We start from the raw sequence: 23,616 nt of genomic DNA on the forward strand, positions 1-23,616 counted from the left end.
ATGTCAATCAAAGAATAATGGTCTGTCCTAACCTCTAAAGTGCAATGTTCTGTCCTACCCTACCAAGAGCAATGGTCTGTTCAACCCTACCAAAAGAAATTGTCTGTCCTTCTCTCTAAAGAGCAATGATAAGTCCTACCCTACCAAAGGAAATGGTCTGTCATAACCTCTAAAGGGAAACGGCCAAACAAGAGAAATGGTCTGCTTTACCCTCTAATGGGAATTGGAGGATAGGGCAGTCGTAACCTCTAAAGAGCAGTGGTCTGCCCTGCCCTCTAAAGAGCAATGGTCTGCCCTACCCCACCCAGAAGAACGTCTTTCCTACCCTCAAAAGGGAAATGGTCTGCCCTACCCCACCAAGAACAACGTCTTTCCTACCCTCTAAAGGGAAATGGTCTGCCCTACCCCACCAAGAGCAACGTCTTTCCTACCCTCTAAAGGGAAATGTTGTGTACTATCCTACCAAGGGCAATGTTCTGTCACTAAAGGGAAATGGTCTGCCTTACCCCACCAAGAGCAACGTCTTTCCTACCCTCAAAAGGGAAATGTTGTGTACTATCCTACCAAGGGCAATGTTCTGTCACTAAAGGGAAATGGTCTGCCCTACCCTACCAAGAGCAACGTCTTTCCTACTCTCTAAAGGGAAATTGTGTGTACTATCCTACCAAGGGCAACGTCTTTCTTACCCTCTAAAGGGAAATGGTCTGCCCTACCAAGAGCAACGTCTTTCCTACTCTCTAAAGGGAAATGTTGTGTACTATCCTACCAAGGACAACGTCTTTCCTACCCTCTAAAGGGAAATGGTCTGCCCTACCAAGAGCAACGTCTTTCCTACCCTCTAAAGGGAAATGTTGTGTACTTATCCTACCAAGGGCAACGTCCTTCCTACCCTCTAAAGGGAAATGGTGTGTCCTACCCTACCAAGAGCAACATCTTTCCTACCCTCTAAAGGGAAATGTTGTGTACTTATCCTACCAAGGGCAATGTTCTGTCATACCCACTAAAGGAAATGGTCTGCCCTCCTCAAACAAGGGAAATGGTGTGTCCTACCCTACCAAGAGCAACATCTTTCCTACCCTCTAAAGGGAAATGTTGTGTACTTATCCTACCAAGGGCAATGTTCTGTCATACCCACTAAAGGAAATGGTCTGCCCTCCTCAAACAAGGGAAATGGTGTGTCCTACCCTACCAAGATTAATGGTCTGCCCGAACCTCTGAAGAGAAATCATCTTTCGTAACCTCAAAACAGCAATGGTCTGTCCTACCCTATCAAGTGAAATGGTCTCTCCTATCGGCCAAAGAGCAATGACCTGTCCTCCCCTACCGAGAGAAATGGGGTGTCCTGCCTTACCATGAGAAATGAGGTGTGTCTTACTCTACCAAGAGAAATGGTCTGTCCTACCCTGCCAGGTGAAATGGTCATGCTGAAGACGTCCTTGAAGATGGCTTTTTTACAGATATTGATAATTAGTGTATATATGTATACATGGGCGGGAAGTTTTAACTGGACACACTAACATGTGGTTATAGAAAGCAAATAAAATACACCATTCTTTACATAACATAAACCCATGACTGAATTAATGGAGAAACCGACAACAAGTTGACTGATTCATCATTTATCTGTTGAACTCAGTACACTGATGAGACATCCATCAACTCAACTTAATCAGTTGATTCCACTGTGAATCCTCATGTGTGTCTTCAGGCTACTTCGGTGTGTAAATGTTGCCCCACATTCAACACACTTATGGGGCTTGATTCCACATTGGATCCTCATGTGTCTCTGCAGACTATATGATCGTGAAAATGTTTTCCCACATTCATCACACTTGTAAGGTTTGGTTCCACGGTGAATCCTTATGTGTGTTCGCAGAGTATCTGATCGTGTAAACGTTTTCCCACATTCATCACATTTATAAAGGTTGATTCCAATGTGAATCATCATGTGTTTATACAGACAAGTTGATTGTTTAAATGTTTTGTCACATACCACACATTGATGTGATTTGATTACTCTGTGAATCCTCATGTGTGTCCGCAGAATATCTGAGTGTGTAAATGTTTCCTTACATTTATCACACCTATACAGCTTGATTCTACTGTGAACACTCACGTGTCTCTGCAGATTATCTGAACGTGAAAATGTTTTCCCGCATTCATCACACTTATAAGGTTTGATCCCACCATGAACCCTCATGTGTATCTGCAGATTATCTGATCGTGAAAAAGTTTTCTCACACACAATGCACTGATGAGGTCTGATTCCAATGTGACTTTTCATGTGTTCCTTTAGAATATCAGTTCGTGTAAATGTTTTCCCACATTCAACACACTTATGGGGCTTGATTCCACTATGGATCCTCATGTGTATTTGCAGATTATCTGATCGTGAAAATGTTTTCTCACACACAATGCACTGAGAAGGCCTGATTCGAACGTGACTTTTTATGTGTTTCTTCAAAATTCCACTATGAACCCTCATGTGTCTCTGCAGATTATCTGATCGTGAAAATGTTTTCTCACATTCAACACACTTATGGGGCTTGATTCCACAGTGAATCCTCATGTGTGCCCGCAGATTATCTGATCGTGAAAATGTTTTCTCACATTCAACACACTTATGGGGCTTGATTCCACAGTGAATCCTCATGTGTGTCTGCAGATTATCTGATCGTGAAAATGTTTTCTCACATTCAACACACTTATGGGGCTTGATTCCACAGTGAATCCTCATGTGTGCCCGCAGATTATCTGATCGTGAAAATGTTTTCTCACATTCAACACACTTATGGGGCTTGATTCCACAGTGAATCCTCATGTGTGCCCGCAGATTATCTGATCGTGAAAATGTTTTCTCACATTCAACACACTTATGGGGCTTGATTCCACAGCGCATCATCATGCGTGCCCGTCGACTGGATGACTGCCTGAACCTTTCCCAATGTTCAACACACTGGTAAGGCTTGATTCCACTGTGGATCCTCGTGTGTGACTGCAGGTTACAGGACCGTGTAAATGTTATCCCACATTCATCACACTTGTAAGATTTTATTCCATTGTGAATCCTTGTGTGTGACTGCAACTGACCAGATTGTGCAAATGTTTTCCCACATTCACTTGATCTTTTAAAAGTTTGACCACACTCTCTATACTGGAAATGCTTTGCCGGACGCCCAAAATCTGTGTGTTTCTTGACATTCAGCATGTCAGTAACAGATGGTGTCTTGAGATCACCTGTTTCCTTCACATTTCTCTCATGGTTTATCATAACACATGTTTCAGTAACAGAACCAGTACTCTCTGGTTGGCTCTCTACTTCCATCATTATCCTCTGGATGTTCCAGTGTTCACTGAAAACATAAAGGAGTTGTTACTTTTATCCATCACGTTAACGCATTTCCTGAAGAGGTTTCCCAAGAACACCACTTAGAACAACAAGAGCTGAGAACTTGTTGAAACTGAAAATGTTTTCCAAAACTCAACACATTGATTGTATCTACAATGATTTTTCATATGAAGTAGGTAAAAGGCCAGTGGTGTGTAATTATCTCTTTTTTGGCTTTGTTGTAGTCTAGCAGTAATAGCGATCGTGCTCCACACCAAAGATTCGGGTTCGATTATCCACATGGTTACAATGTGTGAAACCATTTCTGATTTTCCCTATCGTGATATTGATGGAATATTGCTAAAACTGAACTCACTCAATCTTTGGCTTTGTCTTTGGTTGATTAATTGCTGTTTCATGGCAGCGTAATTTCACGGATAAAACTGCGGTTACATATCTAAAGGACAATGGCTATTGCATGATCCTGCTGAACATAGAGAATACACAAGTATATGATGGAGAGTTACGATCAAATGATACTTGCCATAAGATTAACTAAGAACAATGAATACATCAGGGGCGGATACAGCTTTTTGAGAAAGAGGGGGTGCACACTATTGAGTAAAGGGAGGGTGCACACTTCATTTTCACCTGAGTTTCAATGGTCATTTAATAAACTTTCAGGACAAAAGGGGTGCGCACCCCTGCACCCCCTTCTGGATCCACCTATGTACATTGTTCTTTTTTAGCCCCTGCATGTTCACAAGCAAAACACATTTTTGAAGATGTATTCCATATTTTCGTTGTAAATCAAAGATATGATCCGGAGGGCACATATAAGAATCAATGACTGACTGACTGACTGAGTTTGGTTTTACGCCGCTTTTAGAAATATTCCAGCAACATCACGGCGGGGGACACCAGAAAGGGGCTTCACACATTGTACCCATGTGGGGATTCGAACCCGGGTCTTCAGCGTGATGAGCCAACGCTTTAACCACTAGGCTACCCCACCATCCCCATATAAGAATCAATGAGTGAGACCTATTATTCCAGCATTATCTCAGACTCTAAGTGGGATTTTTCTAGTATTATTCTTTGTGTTCAATATCTCCGCTAAACCTTCAGGTAGCACCTGTGGCATAATAAGAGAAACGAGGTTTTCTAACGAGATTCTAAGCAATATTTCATTTGCATGTTTATCTAGTTCTGTATGTGTTGGCAACAGCATTCTGACATGAAACTAAGTTAACTTATATGCTTCACTCAGCAATATTCCAGCTATGTCATAGTATATGGCAGCGGTCTGTAAATAATCAAGTCTGGACCACACAATCGAGTGATCAACAGTATGAGTATCGATCAATGAAATTGGAATACAATAACATGTGTCGCTTTTAGAAATATTCCAGCATTATCACGGCAGGGGACACCAGAATTGGGCTTCACACACTGCACCCATGTGGGGAATCGAACCCAGGCCTTCGACATGATGAGCGAACGCTTTACCACCAGGCTACACCACCAACCATCACAAAGACACAAACAGCTGATAATGCGTCAACTATGTGTTTTTTCTCGTGGATTACTAGTGTATACAACAGCTCAGGTCGCCAGGAGAGGAAACTGAGGAGTGGGTCAATGCTCTAAAACAGATACCGGTAATAGCTACAACTAACAAAACACAATGGTCCACAACTCCAGCAGAGGTTATCGAATGAACTACCTTCGAAGTCATTCACGGTGTAATCTTGTCATCTCACGCAATATGTGACAGCTGTGTTGCTGTATCACTTTTACATAAATAAACCTCAACCCGTTCTTGGGTAGTAAAACATTCGTCTTTATTCCGAGTGAGTGTTACCATTGAACCAAGTATACTCACGATCAACAAAACTAGAGTTACCTCCCTTCCGTATCATAAACCAAACACGTTACACACCTAACCGGGCAAAAACGGTGTATTCTTGTAGGAAATACACATGGCGAGTTGACATAACCGTCATAAATACATACCTTCGAGCGACGGCTTTGAGTTGGGCGTCCCCGCTTTGCGCGCCACACACAAATGGCGACAGTAAATAGGGACTGCATGGGAGCTTGGGCTGGGACGACCCGAGCAGACTACCCAAGTCGGATGATTACTTTTCAATACATGTATAAGTCCTGAATAAACTACCCGGATCCGTTTCGTCACCTGACTGGTCACGTGTACTTGAGTGCGTAATGCATAACGTGAATTCAAAGAATCGAAATAATGACCCAAATTTACATTTAAACAGAAAAAGTTTAAAGTTTTAAAATATGGGTCAGTTGCTGCGAGTATGGCTTCCCGGTTTTACGCGCTGCACACATATGGCGACAGTCTCGATAGCGACTGGGAGCGCTGGTGCAGCTATTTTCAAAAGGAGACTGGTCAGTCTGGCTTCCTCTAATTTGGTTCACTGATCCAATTATTCTGTTGTGCGCGTAACTTGTGCGTAAACCTGTGACAGATTGCAATATTAGAGAAGTAAGACTGGTAACCCGTGTAGCCGAGTCAAGTAAAATACTTTTCACATTACCCGAGTCCTGAATAAACTACCCGGACTCATTTTGTCACGTGACTGGTCACGTCTAGCAGAGACCACATAATAATCTATTTATATGGTCTCTGCGTCTAGTCACCCTTAACTGAGATTCTTAAAATTATACATTGAGAGAATTCATAGAATCGAAATATTGACCCAAACTTACGGTTAAAGGGAAACAAAACTCCAACTTGGAAAGCGTTGAAATATGGATCAGTTGTTTCTTCGCGGAATACATTCTTATTATGGACTGTAATTTCGACAGGTTTTAGTTCTGTTCAGAGCTATTCTCGCTGCGCTGTGCAAAGTGACATCTATCAGAGGCGCTACAGCCCAACTGATACGTGTTTTTGGTTTTGATTAATGCATACAATACTCAAAGGTTAAAGCTATCCATGAACAACAGAATTACTCACAGTAACACTGTACACAGTATCCTGTAAGAGACTTCATGTAAACGAACTGGTGAGAACAAACTTGGTCAGTAGACTCAATACAACGTGAAATCGGAGTTAAATGAATCGTTAGACATGATAATTTACTATTTGAATTGTATTTTCTGTTCTGCTAGACATATATAGATATATAATGATTATATTTTCACGTAAATTGAACCATATACAGCAATTTGTGCGCACATTTTTCATTATCATGTGATTCGGTTAAATATTACGCAGTAATATAACGTTAATTAACTTTAGTACAATGAGGGGGATGAGTATGGTTTTACGCCGCTTTAAGCAATATTCCAGCAATACCACGGCTTCACACATTGTACCCATGTGGGGATTCGTACCCGGGACTTCGGCGTGACGAGCGAAGGCTTTAACCACTAGGCTAGCACACCGCCCCTTCGTGCTATGATCGAATGAAAGTGTCATTTATCATCCTATATTCAAATATGGTGTTAACGTAGTATCAGCTTTTACTGAATATTTAAGAAAATATAAGCTCTTTGGAATGATTGATTACTATTACCGGATAATTATTACATTTGGAACAGTTTGATTAGTAAGCAGCGAGGCCTAAAGCGTACCTGCTACAAAAAATGAATGGCGAATATCGTAGTTAGTCATCCTTCAAAACCATAGATAACAACCAAAAACTATGATTTTTGACTCAATAATTGACAAAGTTATAGTACTAGTCATTCTGGTGATTGGAAAGTCCCAACGGCGGCCATCTTGGAAATACCCGTCTTAACCCATAATGCACGGTTGGATTTTGGTAGACTTTGTTTTGTTGTAAAGCATACCTTGTAGGAGAAAATGCCACCAAGAGACCTTTTGTTATAATTCTTTTTAAAGTTACATGCCATATTTACCTGACTATAAGTATACTATCAGGCAGTTACTTCATACGTGGAATATTGTTGGAAATATCCACACATTTGAACACTATCTCATACATCTAAATCTATACGAAGAAACTTGTTCGATGTCACATGTTTTTGCAACAATCTTATGTTTAAAAATAATGCGTTTCCGGGTATTATACTCCGTGTGCGTCTACCAAATGATCAGTTAGTTTCAGCTGTTTCACTTCAGTGTCATGTTTCTATTAACACGAAAAAACTAGAGTGAGTGAGTTTTATTCGGCATTATTCCAGCTATATGGCGGCGGTCTGTAAATAATCAGGTCTGAGCCAGACAATTCAGTGATCAACAGCACAGCATCGATCTGCGCAACTGGGAACCGATGACAAGTGTCAACCAAGTCAGCGAGCCTGACCACACGATCCCGTTAGTCGCCTCTTTGGACAAGCATGGGTTACTGAAGATCAATTCTAACCTGGACCTCCACGGGTCGGAAAAACTAGACAAAGTTTTACCTATATTTTATGACATGATATGTTATTGAAAATTAGAAATATTACAGACCGACTGTCCAGTATCTTAAAACTGACAAGGGTCACACTGAAAACGAGCATTGGACATAATCCGCGACCAGTATCTCTGAAGTTCTTGTAACCAAGGTGCAGTACGTTTATCTGTATTGTTTAAAGGTCACATGCAACCAAAAAAATCAAACATAATTAAAACACAATTATCACTTCTTCATGACATATAATATGCATTGCTGATTATGAAAAAACAAATAAACAAAATTATACGCGTATAATCGCAAATCAAAAGTGCAATATTTTGTACTTGGGTTTACCTCCCTCGAAACGAAGCAGCCGGGATACAGAACCCAGTCAGAGCGGGTGGGTGTGCACTCAAGTGTAACGGCTGGTTCATTAGCAGATGCCGCCTTCACGGGTCATTGGGTGTGTATATATAGAAAGTTGGGTTTTGTAAATACATGCTCATTTTTTGTGTATAACATTTTGCAATCAACAGACATCATAACATGTCATGTGTTCAAGTATCACACCTCCCTGTCTGTGTAATTACATAATGTGACAGAGACCGAACTCGGGCCCCATAAATCAATGCGTTTTGTTTATGGTGTATAGCCTGATAGGTGTTAAGTTCAAATTGCATGTGGTCAGTGATCGCAGTTGTGTATTGAATATTGTCATTAGCAGACAGGTAGGCAGACACACTGGTGTCAATAAAACAAGACATTGAGTTATGTCTGTGACAGCGACATATCTATATCACAGTTAGAAATTGTGTCAACTCTAAATAATGCTTTTAAGTATCGAACTGAGAAAGTGACTCTGTAAGAAGAACGTGTGGTGAAATAGACAAATGAAATGATATAAACAGTTTATTTACTGTCATAACATACAAAAAGCTCGCGCCTGTGAGATATCAACAAAACATTAGGAAACTAGCTCACACCAAAAGCCTTCACAGAGTATTCACCAGACAGCCCGCTTCCAAGTTGCGCGAACCTATTTCACTGCGCACGCGCTATGAGCGCAGCCAGCTGTTGAAACCCGTATTCCCCAGAAAAGTCTGGGGAAAATTAGTGAAACGTTTGAACTCCGATTTCGCGCGGTTTTTTTCATCGCGTTATTTTTCAACTTTATAAGTTGAATTTGCATTTTTGACGCTTTGTTTCGGTAAGTCCATACCGAAAGGTATCAGAATCTGCAAAGTTGTGTTTTACGTTGCATGTGACCTTTTTAACAAATACATGCATAATAGTTTCACGGATCTTCGCCAAGAGTGCTCTTTCCAACGAGGATTAAATTGCAAGGGCCAATATGCAAACGTTGATCAAGGAAATAGGAATAGAGAAAACGTTCCGCTTCCATGGAAACCGGTTGGTTGCTAACAAAAACAAAGCCTAGGATCCTTTGCGGCTTGGACTCTGGAATGTAGGGGGCTGGGCACAAAGAGATCTGGATAATAGTCGGTTTCGTGAACATGTAGTCAGTCTTTTAAATTATGATGTTTTTGGTGTATGTGAGATACTTCTACAGGGCTCTGCGAGTCTTACACTAGACGGGCATACCTGGTTTGGAAATAACAGACTAAAAATTAGTAAGCGTGCTAGCAGAGGCTCTGGTGAAGTTGGGTTTTTTATAAGAAATTCTCTACTAGAGTCATTTAGAGTGGAAGTACTGGATCGTCAAGACGACGACGTCATGTGGCTAAAGTTGATTCCGTTCAGTGATAACAGTTTTAATATCGTGCTGTGTGTTTGCTATTTACCACCTCTGGGATCAACCTGGGAAAATGATGCAGAACTATTCTTTAAAACGCTACTCGAAAAGCTGTACCTATTCCAGAATGAAGGAATATTGTGTATCTGTGGTGACTTTAATGCCAGGATAAGCAATCACCTAGACTATGTCCCTTCATGAAAGAGTTTGTACTCGCTGTAGTAGCTAGCTGTTGAAGACGAATTACATATTCTGGTTAGCTGTGGTTATAATTCAGATCTCAGATATAACCTCTGGAAGGAAATAGCCAGTGTCCATCCTCTATTCCCTTCTATGTCAGCAGTAGACAAAATGGTACTTTTACTTACAAATAACCAGTTCGTAAAGCCCCTTGCCGCACTCCTCCATACTATGTTTAGGCGCCGAAATATTTCCGTTGAATACTAGTAGTCTAATCTATTGTGTTAATAAGGTCAGCATTCACTTACTATGTTTGCTATTTACATAATTTATGCTTTTTAGCGTAAGAGGTGAGGTGAGGTGAAATTGGGTTTAACGACGTTCTTGAGAATATTTCGCTCATATGACGACGTGCAAGCGTGTGTATGTGTGGGTGCGGCTGCTTGTACGAGCCCAGACTGAAGCTGGTTTTATAGTGCTATCCCACTGAGATACCATGCCGCAGTGAAGCATGAATACCCCACCCAGACACATTATACTGACTCCGAGCCGACCAGTCCTTGATGTACCCATTAATGCCGAGCGCCAGGCAGGGACCAACAAGTACCATATTTTAACGTCTTTTGGTATGACGCGGTCGGGGATCGAACCCGCGACCTTCCGCTCTCCGGGCGGACGCTCTAACCACAACACCACGGAGGCGGTCTTTTAGCGTAAGAAGGTGAATGTGTGTGTGTGTGTGCGTGCGTGTGCGTGTGTGCATGTGTTTGTGCACATGTTTGGACTTGCGTGTGTCTATGTGTGGGTGTGATTTTATTATCAATGTTTTTATACAACTGTGATATCTGTGTCTCATAGGCCATACGGCCGGATGCTGTTTTTAAATCCTGTAATAATATTATGTCTTTTTTTAATGAATTGCATCATGTGGCACGTTAATAAACTATATTTCTTCTTCTTCTTCTGTTTACATCACAAGGTCAAATCCCGCGCGTGTCACGTATACCCTCGTGGCATACTCGCGGCTGGCCATCGATGCTTCGGTCAAACTAAATGACCGTAATATAAGTTCACAATAACAGCGTTATCGTAAGTTATATCTGTAAACATGATGTCTCTTTACTATTTGTTACCCTTGGCATTTCGTTCAGAGACCCGTGAAGATCCGGGGTAGAATAGGTCTTCAGCAACCCATGCTTGCCACAAAAGGCGACTTTGCTTGTCGTAAGAGGTAACTAACAGGATCGGGTGGTCCGGCTCGCTGACTTGGTTGACACATGTCATCGGTTCCCAATTACGCAGATCGATACTCATGCTGTTGATCACTGGATTGTCTGGTCCAGACTCGATTATTTACAGACCGCCGCCATATAGCTGGAATATTGCTGAGTGCGGCGTAAAACCCATACTAGGGTCGATGGGGACTTACAGTACCTTTGCTACCTGCATGGACCCTAGCTGGATTTACATCATCCCTTCAGTCATTGGCGACTGGAATCAAAATTAGCCATACTTTAAAATAACAAATATTCTAGATTAAAAACACGTGGAATGAAAAACCCTTTGACTGACTGACTGACTGACTGAGTTTGGTATTACGCCGCTTTTAGAAATATTCCAGCAACATCACGGCTGGGGACACCAGAAATGGGCTTCACACATTGAACCCATGTGGGGATTCGAACCCGGGTCTTCGGCGTGACGAGCCAACGCTTTAACCACTAGGCTACCCCACCGGCCCTGAAAAACCCTTTGAAGGAAATGGGTCTTACTATACACACACACGACATAAAATACAAATATAATGCCAGGGGAAATAAACAGATAAACAAAAACAAAATTTTGTAAAAGTTAAGCTATCATGGTTTTTATAATACTTTTAGTACATATAAAGAGAGGCTAAATGAGGTTATTTCTTCTTGTAAACATCTTGGAGATACCATCTGCTAAGTTATACTGGTATTTACACAGCATTAATGACTTACAGTTATCTGTTGATGAGAGATTTGTAGAATTAAAATCTATACAACAGTTCTTAAAAAGTTCACATCTGATGTCAGTGTACATTGGGCAGTCAATGAGGAAATGAGTTCTTCTCACCTTCTATGGTGTCTATACAGAAGGGACACTGTCTGGCTTCAAGTGGTGTGATAGGCCGGCTATATCGCCGTTTAAATTTTGAGTGGAAGAGTGCCGCATCTCGGTCTTGAATAAGCTTTCTTTTATACCTGGTCATGGGAATGAAAAGATAATTTTCTGGTATTTTGTCCCTTTTAAATTTCCTATATGTTCTCAATCTATTTCCATTAGAGCAGTTCTTCTCATTCCAGAGACTTTGAAACCAGTTTTCATCATCTAGTATTGCACATTTATGCTTTACACACAGAAAACATGATCGATTGCTTGGTCGTTTAGTCACTGCGACCAATCTTCGATTATTTCAATTAATCGGACCACCACTATTGGACACTTCAAAAATGTATTTGCAAATACTGATACATTCTACCATAATGTCACTATGATTGATGATGATACCATATACTCTGATTACAATGATGATGTTGATGAACAAGCGTTAGATTCTCCAATAACAGAAAGGGAAATAAGGGAATCTATCAGACATTTAAAGACGGAAAAAGCATTTGGATATCATAATGTTATTACAGAAAATTTAAAATGTTCGCAAAATGAAACCATGCCTTTTCTCATAAAATGCTTCAATTACCTTTTTAACAGCGACACTTTTCCCACTAGATGGCCCCGTTCTATAATTATTCCACTACATAAGATAATTACAGAGGAATCTAGCTGATGAGTTTATCAGGGAAGGTATTTACAACAATATTGAACAATGGGATATCCATGTGGGCAAATATGCGAGATAAAATTCCAGAAACACAAACAGGGTTTAGAAAAAAACGACTGATCATACCTTCACTTTATATGCTATTATTCAAAAGTGCCTTTCACGTAGAAAACACAAATTATATGTTTCATTTGTAGACTTCAAAAAAGCATTCGATACAGTTGATAGCTTCAAACTTTGGAACTGCTAAGGAAATACTGGTCTGAGGGACAAAATGTATTCTATGCTGAAGGAAATGTATATACATATAAAGTCCTGTGTCCGTTGTGAGACGGGTACAACAGACTATTTTGATTGTCCCATAGGACAAAGTGTCCTTTGTAATACAATATCATCGTACACTAATTTGCATAAAGCCATGGTCTGTTCTAAATAAGTCGCTTTGGACTTAGAAGAAAACCTCATTGCTCATTTCTGCACTAATCTCTCCTCAGTAAAATCCTTCTTTTCCGTTTCCTATCTCCCTCCCACCGTGACTGTAGTTAGGCCGAACTTAGTTTAACAGATATTTCACAAATTAACTACATAAATTGTAGATATAAATGTAAAAAAACCCAGGTTTTTTCTATTTCCGACAGTACTTTTAACATGCCTAACCATCGCTTTCCAAAACTGTTCTATAATATGTTAGTCCACTTACGTAGTGTTCGCAAAGTAACTGGGGCATCAAACATCAGATATTTAGATATTTATTATTTTCTCTCGGTTTTTGGTATATCTGTATGAATACAATAACATTCTTGTCTTGTCTGTCACAACATGTTGCTTTCACACAGGTGAGTATTTGGTGTATTTAGGTCTGCTTTAGTACACCTATACATTGTATATATACTAAGGGGAAAAAATAAGCGATCACATGAAAGCACAAGAGTTCCTTTATTTGTTTCCAGGTTTCTTCACAAGCTATGCGGTACACATCCTCCATAATCTCCAGGGTATACGTTACGATCACTCTCCACTATACCCTGGATGCATCCACGGCTTATATTACCTGGTGATTATATTACCTCCATTTGCTGGCTCTGCATTCTTACAGTAGCCAATCAGCTAAGCCGCCGTTACATCCAGCTTGCCAGTGTCAACAAAGATAGTGATCGCAGTCGCGAAGGTTTGTTTGCAGTGCCACTCAGACTTTTTGAGAAATAATACAGACAAATTGACAGATCTGAAATCTTCAACAAAAAAATAAAAGAACTCCTTCCACATCTTTCAGAGTACCCTCTGCATCAATTGTGTTGCCAAGTTTAAACGGTTAGATAATTTAAGAAGCGAAAGTGAGTTGTGATTGGTTCGCTCAACTTCCTAGCGTAGAGACCTGATTGATTAAAAAGCCACCCAAGGGAGGTAATAAAATCGTCTGGCCAAGACGTGGATGCATCCAGGGTATAGTGGAGAGTGATCGTAACGTATACCCTGAAGATTATCGAGGATGTGCGATACAATGCTTGTGAAGAAACCTGGAAAAAAAATAAAGGACCACTTGTGCTGTCATGTGATCCTTTATTTTTTTCCCTCAGTATATAAAAACTTTTGACAAGTTCTCTGTGCAAGGTAACAGTGATTAATCCATCAACTTATTATCGGTTTAATCGTCTGTAGGAAGTTTTTATTGTGTTGCCCATTCCCCTCTAGCATCGCTTTAAGTACAAATTACATAGCATGTATCTATATATGCAGTATTTATAATCACTTATGATGAAATTTAAGGATTAATAACTAGGCAGTACAAATTATCCAGTGTTGTTGGTGTTTTATAGGTAAAACGCTAATTTGGCTTCACGGATCTGACTTGTGGTTTTTCGCCATAGTATTGCATTTCAGACTGTAAACTAAGTAACTATTGCCAGATTTCTCATATTTGGTGCACAGACATTTTACTACAATCAAGTATATTTGAGTGAATGTATACAGTTTTGTGGCATATAGGACTGGTATGTTTGGAATACACATTACTATTGGAGTGCACGTAAGATGTCAGGAGTTAAACAATTTGGCAAGAGATTGTCTCATCACAATAAGGCTTGATTATTGCTGAGAACAATGTCAATCCATACTCCATACTTAGAGAAATGTCTGTCCTACCCCAGCATGTGAAATGGTGTCCTACCCTCTTAAGAGTAATAGTCTTCCACAACCTCTAAAGAGCAATGGTCTGTCCTTCCCTACTAAGTAAACTGGTTTGTCCTACCCACAGGCCCTCGTGTCTTTGCGAGGATTAATGATTAAAAATAATATTGTTTCCGAGATGACCCCCGACTCGAAATGCTTCACAGTACAATACATTATGACATAATGTATCACACTGTGAAGCATTTCGAGTCGGGGGTCATCTCAAATTTGTTTTATATATTTTATAAAATCTTTAATCCTCGCAAAGACACGAGGGCCTGTGGTCCTACCCTACTAAGTAACATTGTCTGCCCTACGATCTAAAGTGCAATGGTCTGTCCTACCCTACCAGAACCAAGAACAATGGTCTGTCCTACCCTCTAAAAAACAATGATCTGTCCCACCTTCTAAAAGGAAATGTCTGTCATAACCTCTAAAAGCAATGGTCTGCCCTACCTCACCAAGTGAAATGGTCTGTCCTACCCAACCAAGAGCAATGATCTGTCCTAACCGCAGAAGGAAATGGTCTGTCCTACTCTCCACTGAGTAATGGTCTTTCCTACCCTACCAAGGGAAATGGTTTGTCCTACCCTCTAAAGGGAAATGGTCTGTCCTACCTAACCAAGAGAAATGGTCTGTCCTAACCTACCAAGACAAATGGTCTGCCCTGCCCTCTAAAGGGAAATGGTCAGTTGTAACCTCAAAAGAGCAATAGTCTGTCGGACTCTGTCCTACCCTACCAAGAGCAATGGTCTTGACTACCCTCCAAAGGGAAATGGTCTGTCCTACCCTACCAAGTGAAATGGTCTGTTATAACATCTAAAGAGCAATGGTCTGTCCTACCCTACCAAGTGAAATGGTCTGTACTACCATACCAAGAGCAAAGATCTTTCCTACCTTCTGAGGGGAAATGGTCTGTCCTATTCAAACTAGTGAAATGGTGTGCCCTACCATGCCAAGAGGAATGGTCTGCCCTATCCTCTAGAGAGCAATCGTCTGTCCTGCCCTACCAAGTGAAATGATCCTGATAAAGACAGGCCGGGAGTGGTTATAGAAAGCAAATGGAATACACCCATCTCTACATCACATACAGGATAAACCGACCACAAACATGTTGACTGATTCAGTCATGTGTTTATCTGTTGAACTTGTTACACTGATTAAAAAATCCATCAACTCAACTCAATCAGTTGATACTATTATTCCTCATATGGCGTCTCCAGGCTACCTTTATGTGTAAATGTTTTCCCACATTCAACACACTTATAAGGTTTAATTCCACTGTGGATCCTCATGTGTCTCTGCAGAGAATCTGATTGTGAAAATCTTTTCTCACACACGATGCACTGATAAGGCTTGATTGCACTGTGAATTCTCATGTGCCTCTTAATATTACACGATTTTCCAATTTCTTTCCCACATTCAACACACTTATGGGGCTTGATTCCACTGTGAATCCTCATGTGCTTATGCAGAGTTTTGATCGTGAAAATGTTTTCCCACATTCAACACACTTATAAGGTTTATTTTCACTGTGAATCCTCATGTGTTCATGCAGAGTATCTGATTGTGAAAATGTTTTCCCACATTCAACACACTTATAGGGCTTGATTCCACTGTGAATCCTCATGTGTTTATGCAGAGTATTTGATCGTGAAAATGTTTTCCCACATTCAACACACTTATAAGGTTTATTTCCACTGTGAGTCTTCATGTGTTTACGCAGAGTATCTGATTGTGTAAATGTTTTCTCACATTCGACACACTTATAAGGCTTGATTCCATTGTGAATCCTCATGTGTATCAGCAGAGTACCTGTTTGTGAGAATGTTTTCCCACATTCAACACATTTACAAGGCTTGATTCCAGCATGAATGTTCATGTGTCTCCGCAGACTAGCTGATACTGTAAATGTTTTCTCACATTCAACACATTTATAAGGCTTGATTCCACAGTGAATCCTCATGTGTACCTGCAGATTATCTGGTCGTGAAAATGTTTTCTCACACACAATGCACTTGATTTCATGGTGACTTTTCATGTGTTCCTTCAAAATATCGGATTGTGTAAATGTTTTCCCACATTCAGCACACTTATGCGGCTTGATTCCATAGTGAATCCTCATGTGTACCTGCAGAGTGTCTGACCGTCTAAATGTTTTTCCACATTCAACACACTTATGTGGCTTGATTCCAGTGTGAATTCTCATGTGTGACTTCAGGCTGAGTGACCGTCTAAATGTTTTGTCACATACCACACATTGATAAGGTTGGATATTACTGTGAATCCTCATGTGCACCAGCATGTCACGTGATCTTTCAAAAGTTTCATCACACTCACTACACTGGAACTGTTTTGCCAGCCGCACAAAATCTTTGTGTTTCTTGAGATCACCTGTTTCCTGTTTGTCAGTAACAGATGGTGTCTTGAGATCACCTGTTTCCTGTTTGTCAGTAACAGATGGTGTCTTGAGATCACCTGTTTCCTGTTTGTCAGTAACAGATGGTGCCTTGAGATCACCTGTTTCCTGTTTGTCAGTAACAGATGGTGTCTTGAGATCACCTGTTTCCTGTTTGTCAGTAACAGATGGTGCCTTGAGATCACCTGTTTCCTGTTTGTCAGTAACAGATGGTGTCTTGAGATCACCTGTTTCCCTCAGGTTTCTCTCATGGTTTATCATAACACATGTTTCAGTAACAGAACCAGGAGTCTGTGTTTGGCTCTCTACTTCCATCATTAACCTCTGGATGTTGGGTGTTCACTGAAAACATAAAGGAGTTGTCAATTTCATTCATCATGTTAACACATCTCCTGATGAGGTTTCCCCAAGAACACCACTAATAACAATGTGAGTGAGTGAGTTTAGTTTTACGCCGCACTCAGCAATATCCCACCTTTATGGCGGCCACTTATAAGAACAAGAGCTGAGACCTTCCATAACTTGATAAAGTGATATGTACCATGATAACATACCTCATACTGTACATGTTTTCCAAAACTCAACACACTGAGTGTGTTTGGTTTTACGCTGCCCTCAGCGATATTCCAGCTGTATGGTGGCAGTCTGTAAGTAATCCAGACAATCCAAACATCAACAGCATGAATATTGATCTATTTAATTGAGATACAATGACAATTGACATTTGTCAACCAAGTCGGCGAGCCTGACCACACGACCTTGTTAGTCGCCTCTTACGGCAAGCATGGGTTACTGAAGATCATTCTAACCCCAATCTCCAAGGGTCTGTTTGCTGGTGTAAATGGGGCGTATTGCTGTTTTCATTTTACTCTCAAGATGACTTTCATAACTCCAACTTAAGATTTGGAAGGAATTTTCCAGCTATATCACAGCGGGGGACACTGGAAATGGGCTTCAGACATTGAACCCCAGGGGTGGAAATAACCCATTGCCTGATGGCCGAGTCCAGTGTTTTTTTCTGTCGGGCAAGCAAATTTGTATATCACACTGTACTGGTGTCCAGTTGACTTTCCAATTTTATTATGTTGTTTATTTAAAAAATCAGCAAGAAAACGGTCGGTATAGTAGGAAAATTATCAGGGCAAGTGATTTTACATGTGCCACTGTACCGGAGTACACTAGCAATTTTAAAGTTATTTCCACCCCTGAACCCATATGGGGAATCGAACCACAGCGTTCAACGTGACGAGCGAATGCTTTAATCACCAGGCGTTTTTGTCTCATGGATTACTAGTGTAAACAACCGCTCTGTTAGCCCAGAGAGAAAATTGCGGAGTGGGTCAATGCTCAAAAACAGATAAAAAGCTACTGGCTGCTGAACAGTTATCACCACGTAACAGTTATTGCCAAAACATCAGTATCACGTGTGCGCGGTTCCGGTCAATTACAATTCTGGTAATTTTTTCCACGGTGTTAGGTTACAGTCTGAACAAGCGATTCTTGTTTCTTGTTACACCGCAGTTTATTTCCGACATGATGCGTTTCATTACAAGCGAGTCCAGTAATTCTGCGTGTCCAGTAATTCTGCACAGCTGCAATTACGTACTTCCGTATCGAAAAGAAACATAGTCTGCTACCACATTTACGCTTGAAATCGGGATAAGGGACTGGCTTTTAACCACTAAAGGTAAGTAAATAACAGTAATTGAGTTTTACGAAAATTCGTTTCCTTCAGGCTTTTAAACCTTTTTCTTAGTTATTCACAATTGGATTTAATATTAAACACTATTCCTTATATTGATGAAGTGATTTTTGAAAATAATCTGGCCCTAATACGCTTCCATACTTCGGATGTCCAGCTGGATGTTATGCGCATCAGTTGCTGCACAGAATTACCGGACAGCAAGCGATGTCGTCAGAACACCAGTAAGGTCAACCATATTAGTGGTGTTCCAATGATCGATTATAACCGATAACTGACTGGTTACCCTTTTCCAATGCGATAATCGATTGCAAAATTTCATAGTCGATTGCCGCTAACTAATATGAATACCCAACTCAGACCACAAGACAACTGGCAGTCACCAATAATTATACCCTCAATCCCCATTATTCACAGAAATCACAATCATATTGCGTCTACTCACGCCTCGAAATTAAGTCAGTGTAGTACAACAGAAAATGTTTACGCATATCTATTTTGTTTTGCTTAAAGTCATATCTATTGTAGCTGGCGATCACAACAAACTGGCATGTGTGTTTCACCTCATTTCATGCGCGTACAACTTTTGCTTACCATGTTCATGGGGGTACGCTTTTTGCTCCAAACACCATAGTACCAATTTTAGTTTCAGATTATTCTTAACAATCACAAACTGATTACCGCCTTGTCATCCATTGAGGCCCTAGTTTACAGTAACATCGGTGAAAACGTGTGTGAAATGGCAGGCTTATTTTATCTCATTCCATGTGCATTCAACTTCCACTTACCATTGATTACTATGTATAAAATTACACAATACACAATGCAAGGACATATTTCTCTTGGTAAAATGATAGTTCTAGATATTCGGGATTCAAAATACCCCATATATTAGCGTGCCACAGCACGGTAAATATCGAAATGGCATGGATAAAAAATGTTCCCGTGCCCTTATGGCACGCTTAATGTTTTAGAGACATAACACACCTTTGGACTCTTAATAACCAAACAAAACACTCAAGCAAATGACAACCAGGCAAAAACATTTATTGACTTTATCGCCCAGGAAATCACTGGAATTATGATGGTTCATGTAAAGAAATCTGGTTGTTTTTTCATTTAGAATGTTAGGAGTACTGATAGTTCAGTTACTGAAGAGGAAATTGTGTATGTTAGATATACTACAATAGATCGCTTGTTAGACATTACCTCACCTGTGCTGAGGAAGGACGTGATCAGACATGTCGGATCAACAAGCGGATGTCATTCGGTAAAATTATTGATGTGATGAATTAAGCTTTACATTAAATGCTTATTTGTTTTATCCAGATTCGTGTCGTTTTTGTAATAGTAAGGGAAGCAACTTGGGTCTTGATTCAGTAGTCCGGACTATTCGCAATCCGGACGAATTTACTGAGAAACGCTACCGTCCGGATTAACGAGGCTTCACTGTATAGATAAAAGTGAACCTCTCGCACATTTCTCAGCTATTAAAGGTGCTGGGAAAGCAGAACAAATGAAACATAAGAAAGCCATCTCAAACAGAAGACATATCAGTGATAACAGAAAACTGGTTACATCTGTTGTTTTCTGACAATAAATTTCAAAAGATCATCTGCAGCAGAATTCATTCCGTTATATTATTGAGTATGTTATAACTAGATCACTGGGAAATGTGTGCATGGCTGATTGCTATTTCTGGCTTTACATACGAGACAAATACACACAGTAGTCTTAATCCCTGCATATAATACAATGCCTAGCAAAACAAATTAGAACTGAAAAGGTAAATATTCTTGTCTAGTGATGTTTAATTGAAATTTGAAGTCTTTACTGACAAAGTCGTCTTCTCTTGTCTGTCTGTTCATGTAAAGCGATACAATGTCATTTTCTTATCCCCTGAAAAAAGTTTTTACAAAAGTGTAACCAATAGAAAAGCCGACCCTCTTGTACAGACTGCTATTTTTGGTCCTCAAAATTCTGCTTATCTACAGTAATATACGGTACATTTGTGTAAAAGGTGGGTAAAAAACTGGAAAAAATTGTGAGGATTTGTTGTGATTGTGTAAAATCTGCAAAAGAGTGAATTGAACAGTCATCTTTTATATATCTTGGTAGTCTGTCAATATTTATTTTTGTACAAATTATTTTGTTGGACAATGTAGACTTGGGTTGTTTGTAATTTTGTACAACCTTGCCTCAAATGACAATTAAAACTTATGGAAAATATTATATTCAGGAGTTTTTAAGTTCTTGTAGATGCTCCCCCAAGTCACGCTTTTCACAGAAAACATCCACAAAAGTTGACAAATTTCATTTAATGATGACTTTTATGACATAATTAAAAAAGACAAATATGCAGTATTGTAAAAGAGTTCAACTGTTTACCTGGGAATTGCAAAAAATATTTAATTCTTAATCAGTGTAACCAACTGTACAATCAATCATTGATCTGCAGGGACACTCCGATTGCAACCGATAATCGATTATGAAATTTCAACCGATTCCCACCACTAAACCGTATAGCTGTAGGTGAATTCGTAGACCAGACTGGTTCGTAGATGTGGAAATCCGGTAGATTAGTAGGCGGATTGAGCGATGGATTCGTAGAGTTTAGTAAAAACTTCAACTTCAACATCATTGATGATGAAAATCGATATTATGACTTTAGTGTAAGCCAAAAGTGTTTGAGTTTTGTGAAATAAAAAAAATATATATTAGGTAAGTATGATAAGTGATGAAAAAAACATCAATTATCAACATTCAACTAGCAGAGAAGGATAAGGTCACCGACAAGGTAATTAACAAAACACTTCAATATAGACACAGTATTTCACAATCAAAACAATTCACCACTTCGATCCTAATTAATATTCACAACAACTCATTGCAACCTGTTTTCGATGAGTAGACTAATTTATTTTAATCCACCGACAATCTAAATGACAGTGAAAACTGTTCAACAACTTCATTATTTTCTTGTCGGAAAATTGTGATGTGTAGACTAATTTTGTCTGATACGCCGCCAAAGATTACCTGTACACACACTTATGGTATATAAACCTCAAGAAGGTAAAGAGAAATCCAAGTGATTATCAAAATTAATGTGTTTACAAAATACTATTATTCAATTATTTATAGATCTACACGTCTACGAAAAAGTCTGGGCTACGGATCCACCGCCTCTACGAACTGGTTCAGCTATTATACTATTATTCAATTATTTATAGATCTACACGTCTACGAAAAAGTCTGGGCTACGGATCCACCGCGTCTACGAACTGGTTCAGCCTACGAAAACACCGTCTCCCAACCGTATGGCACAATGCAACGTTAGAATCTTATAGTCGTCAATAAAACTTATATTTCTAGATAAATATGATGCATATCAGCACGTTCAGTCACGTAAACCACAAAATATAAGAGACGTTAGTTGCCGTGTTACGATCGATGTGCTTAGGTGTGCGGAATTACCGGACGGCATTGAACTTGAACACTACAAGTCATTCAGCGGTTCAAGCTGAAACCATACAAAACCTGATTTACCAAATGTCGCATACAAGGTACATCATGAATAATTGTTTAAGGCTCAAATACAAATTATGAAAGAGTAACTTTGCTTTTGACACATTTGTTTACAAGTCAAAATTAGGCTGTCGACACATTTGTTTACATTTCAAAGTTACGACAATTCTACGACTAATACAGCAAATTCGACCACAGTTCTCCCGAAATGATGACAATGCATGATATGAAGGGTACTTACAAATCTCGTGGCAGAATCAGTTTGGTTTCGGTCTAAATGCATCAGTTTAGCTCCAAACACGATGCTCGCCACAGAAAAACACACCATGTGCGTTTTCGCCTTCCCGCCTGCCTGCTTGCTTAACCTCACCGCAGTTATCTCCCCTAGAAGTCACCACCCCCACAGAAATTATCTCCCCTAGTACTTCCAACTGCTCTACACTGTCACCAAGACTTTTAATCTAGGGAGCGAGTGAGTGAAATTGGGTTTAACGTCGTACTTGAGAATATTTCGCTCATATGACGACGTGCATGCGTGTCGTATGTGTATGTGTATGTGCGGCTGATTGTACTAGCCCAGACTGAAGCTGGTTTTATAGTGCTAGCCCACTGAGATACCATGCCGCAGTGAAGCATGAATACCCCACTCAGACACATTATACTGACTCCGAGCCGACCAGTCCTTGTTGTACCCATTAATGACGAGCGCCAGGCAGGGACCAACAAGTACCATATTTTAACGTCTTTTGGTATGTCGCGGTCGGGGCTCGAACCCGCGACCTTCCGCTCTCACCGACACTACACCGACCAGCTCTTCTTGTTTTAACTCTGAACTTGTAGCCATTACAAACTAGATTTTCACGACCATGCTTATTCTGAACAACCCCCACATGTACTTGTGCATTTGCCACGATATCATTTGTGACTGATAGAATTCCTTTACCCTTATATGCATACCATCCTTAATTCAATTTATCATTAATGTGATCTCTGAAAAGTTGATGGTTATTGTTCTGAAGCATCATGTTATGATTGAGAGTGATTGGTGAACCGGAAATGATTGGTGACCATGTGTGACACTGATAAGGGAAATTAGTATTACAGAGACAGTGAGAGATACTGTGATGGGTGAGTTCATCTCAGGACTTGATACTTTAAGTCATAGGTTGGAAGAAATAAATACGATAAAAACGTCTGGTATTATGATAAGATCTAAAGCGATATGGTCTGAACTGGGGAAAAACCTTCTAAATAATTTCTTGGATTGGAATCACGAAACTTCCTCAATAAGTCAATAAGTCTCTCGTCATATATATTTATTCTATGTGCGGAAATACTTGCCATATTGATAAGAAATA

At 40.0% G+C, this 23,616-nt stretch overlaps 2 protein-coding genes across 7 annotated transcripts; both read right to left on the minus strand.

Moving 5' to 3' along the window:
- Positions 1–1,603: 1,603 nt before the first annotated feature.
- LOC124284767 (zinc finger protein 658B-like) lies at positions 1,604–17,249 on the minus strand. Of its 6 annotated transcripts, none has more exons than XM_046720878.1 (3): positions 17,239–17,249; positions 6,055–6,059; positions 1,604–3,183 (listed from the first exon to the last, which is right to left on the minus strand). In XM_046720878.1, the coding sequence occupies exon 3, from the start codon at positions 2,903–2,905 to the stop codon at positions 1,670–1,672; it is 1,236 nt and encodes a 411-aa protein (XP_046576834.1). In that variant the 5' UTR covers positions 2,906–3,183; positions 6,055–6,059; positions 17,239–17,249; the 3' UTR covers positions 1,604–1,669. The 6 variants fall into 6 exon arrangements, with proteins under 6 accessions (XP_046576834.1, XP_046576832.1, XP_046576828.1 ...); XM_046720877.1 differs by lacking the exons at positions 6,055–6,059; positions 17,239–17,249 and adding an exon at positions 5,345–5,914 and having other exon boundaries at positions 1,877–2,027; positions 2,113–3,353; XM_046720876.1 differs by lacking the exons at positions 6,055–6,059; positions 17,239–17,249 and adding an exon at positions 6,065–6,088 and having other exon boundaries at positions 1,604–3,353.
- LOC124284738 (zinc finger protein 501-like) lies at positions 15,731–22,624 on the minus strand. Its single transcript, XM_046720843.1, has 3 exons — positions 22,500–22,624; positions 16,123–17,373; positions 15,731–16,078 (listed from the first exon to the last, which is right to left on the minus strand). The coding sequence occupies exons 2-3, from the start codon at positions 17,347–17,349 to the stop codon at positions 15,812–15,814; spliced, it is 1,494 nt and encodes a 497-aa protein (XP_046576799.1). The 5' UTR covers positions 17,350–17,373; positions 22,500–22,624; the 3' UTR covers positions 15,731–15,811.
- Between the last annotated feature and the right edge of the window lie 992 nt (positions 22,625–23,616).

The sequence above is a fragment of the Haliotis rubra genome, unplaced genomic scaffold (assembly GCF_003918875.1).
Source record: "Haliotis rubra isolate DU_JTF1 unplaced genomic scaffold, ASM391887v1 Scf344, whole genome shotgun sequence".
Lineage (NCBI taxonomy): Eukaryota > Metazoa > Mollusca > Gastropoda > Lepetellida > Haliotidae > Haliotis > Haliotis rubra.

Coding starts and splice junctions, on each gene's coding strand:
- LOC124284767 (XM_046720876.1), bottom strand. CDS start 3,328: ATGATGGAAGTAGAGAGCCAACCAGAGAGTACTGGTTCTGTTACTGAA.
- LOC124284738 (XM_046720843.1), bottom strand. CDS start 17,349: ATGATGGAAGTAGAGAGCCAAACACAGACTCCTGGTTCTGTTACTGAA. Junction 16,079..16,122: donor AAAATAAACCTTATAAGTGT/GTTGAATGTGGG, acceptor ACTCTGCATAAG/CACATGAGGATTCACAGTGG.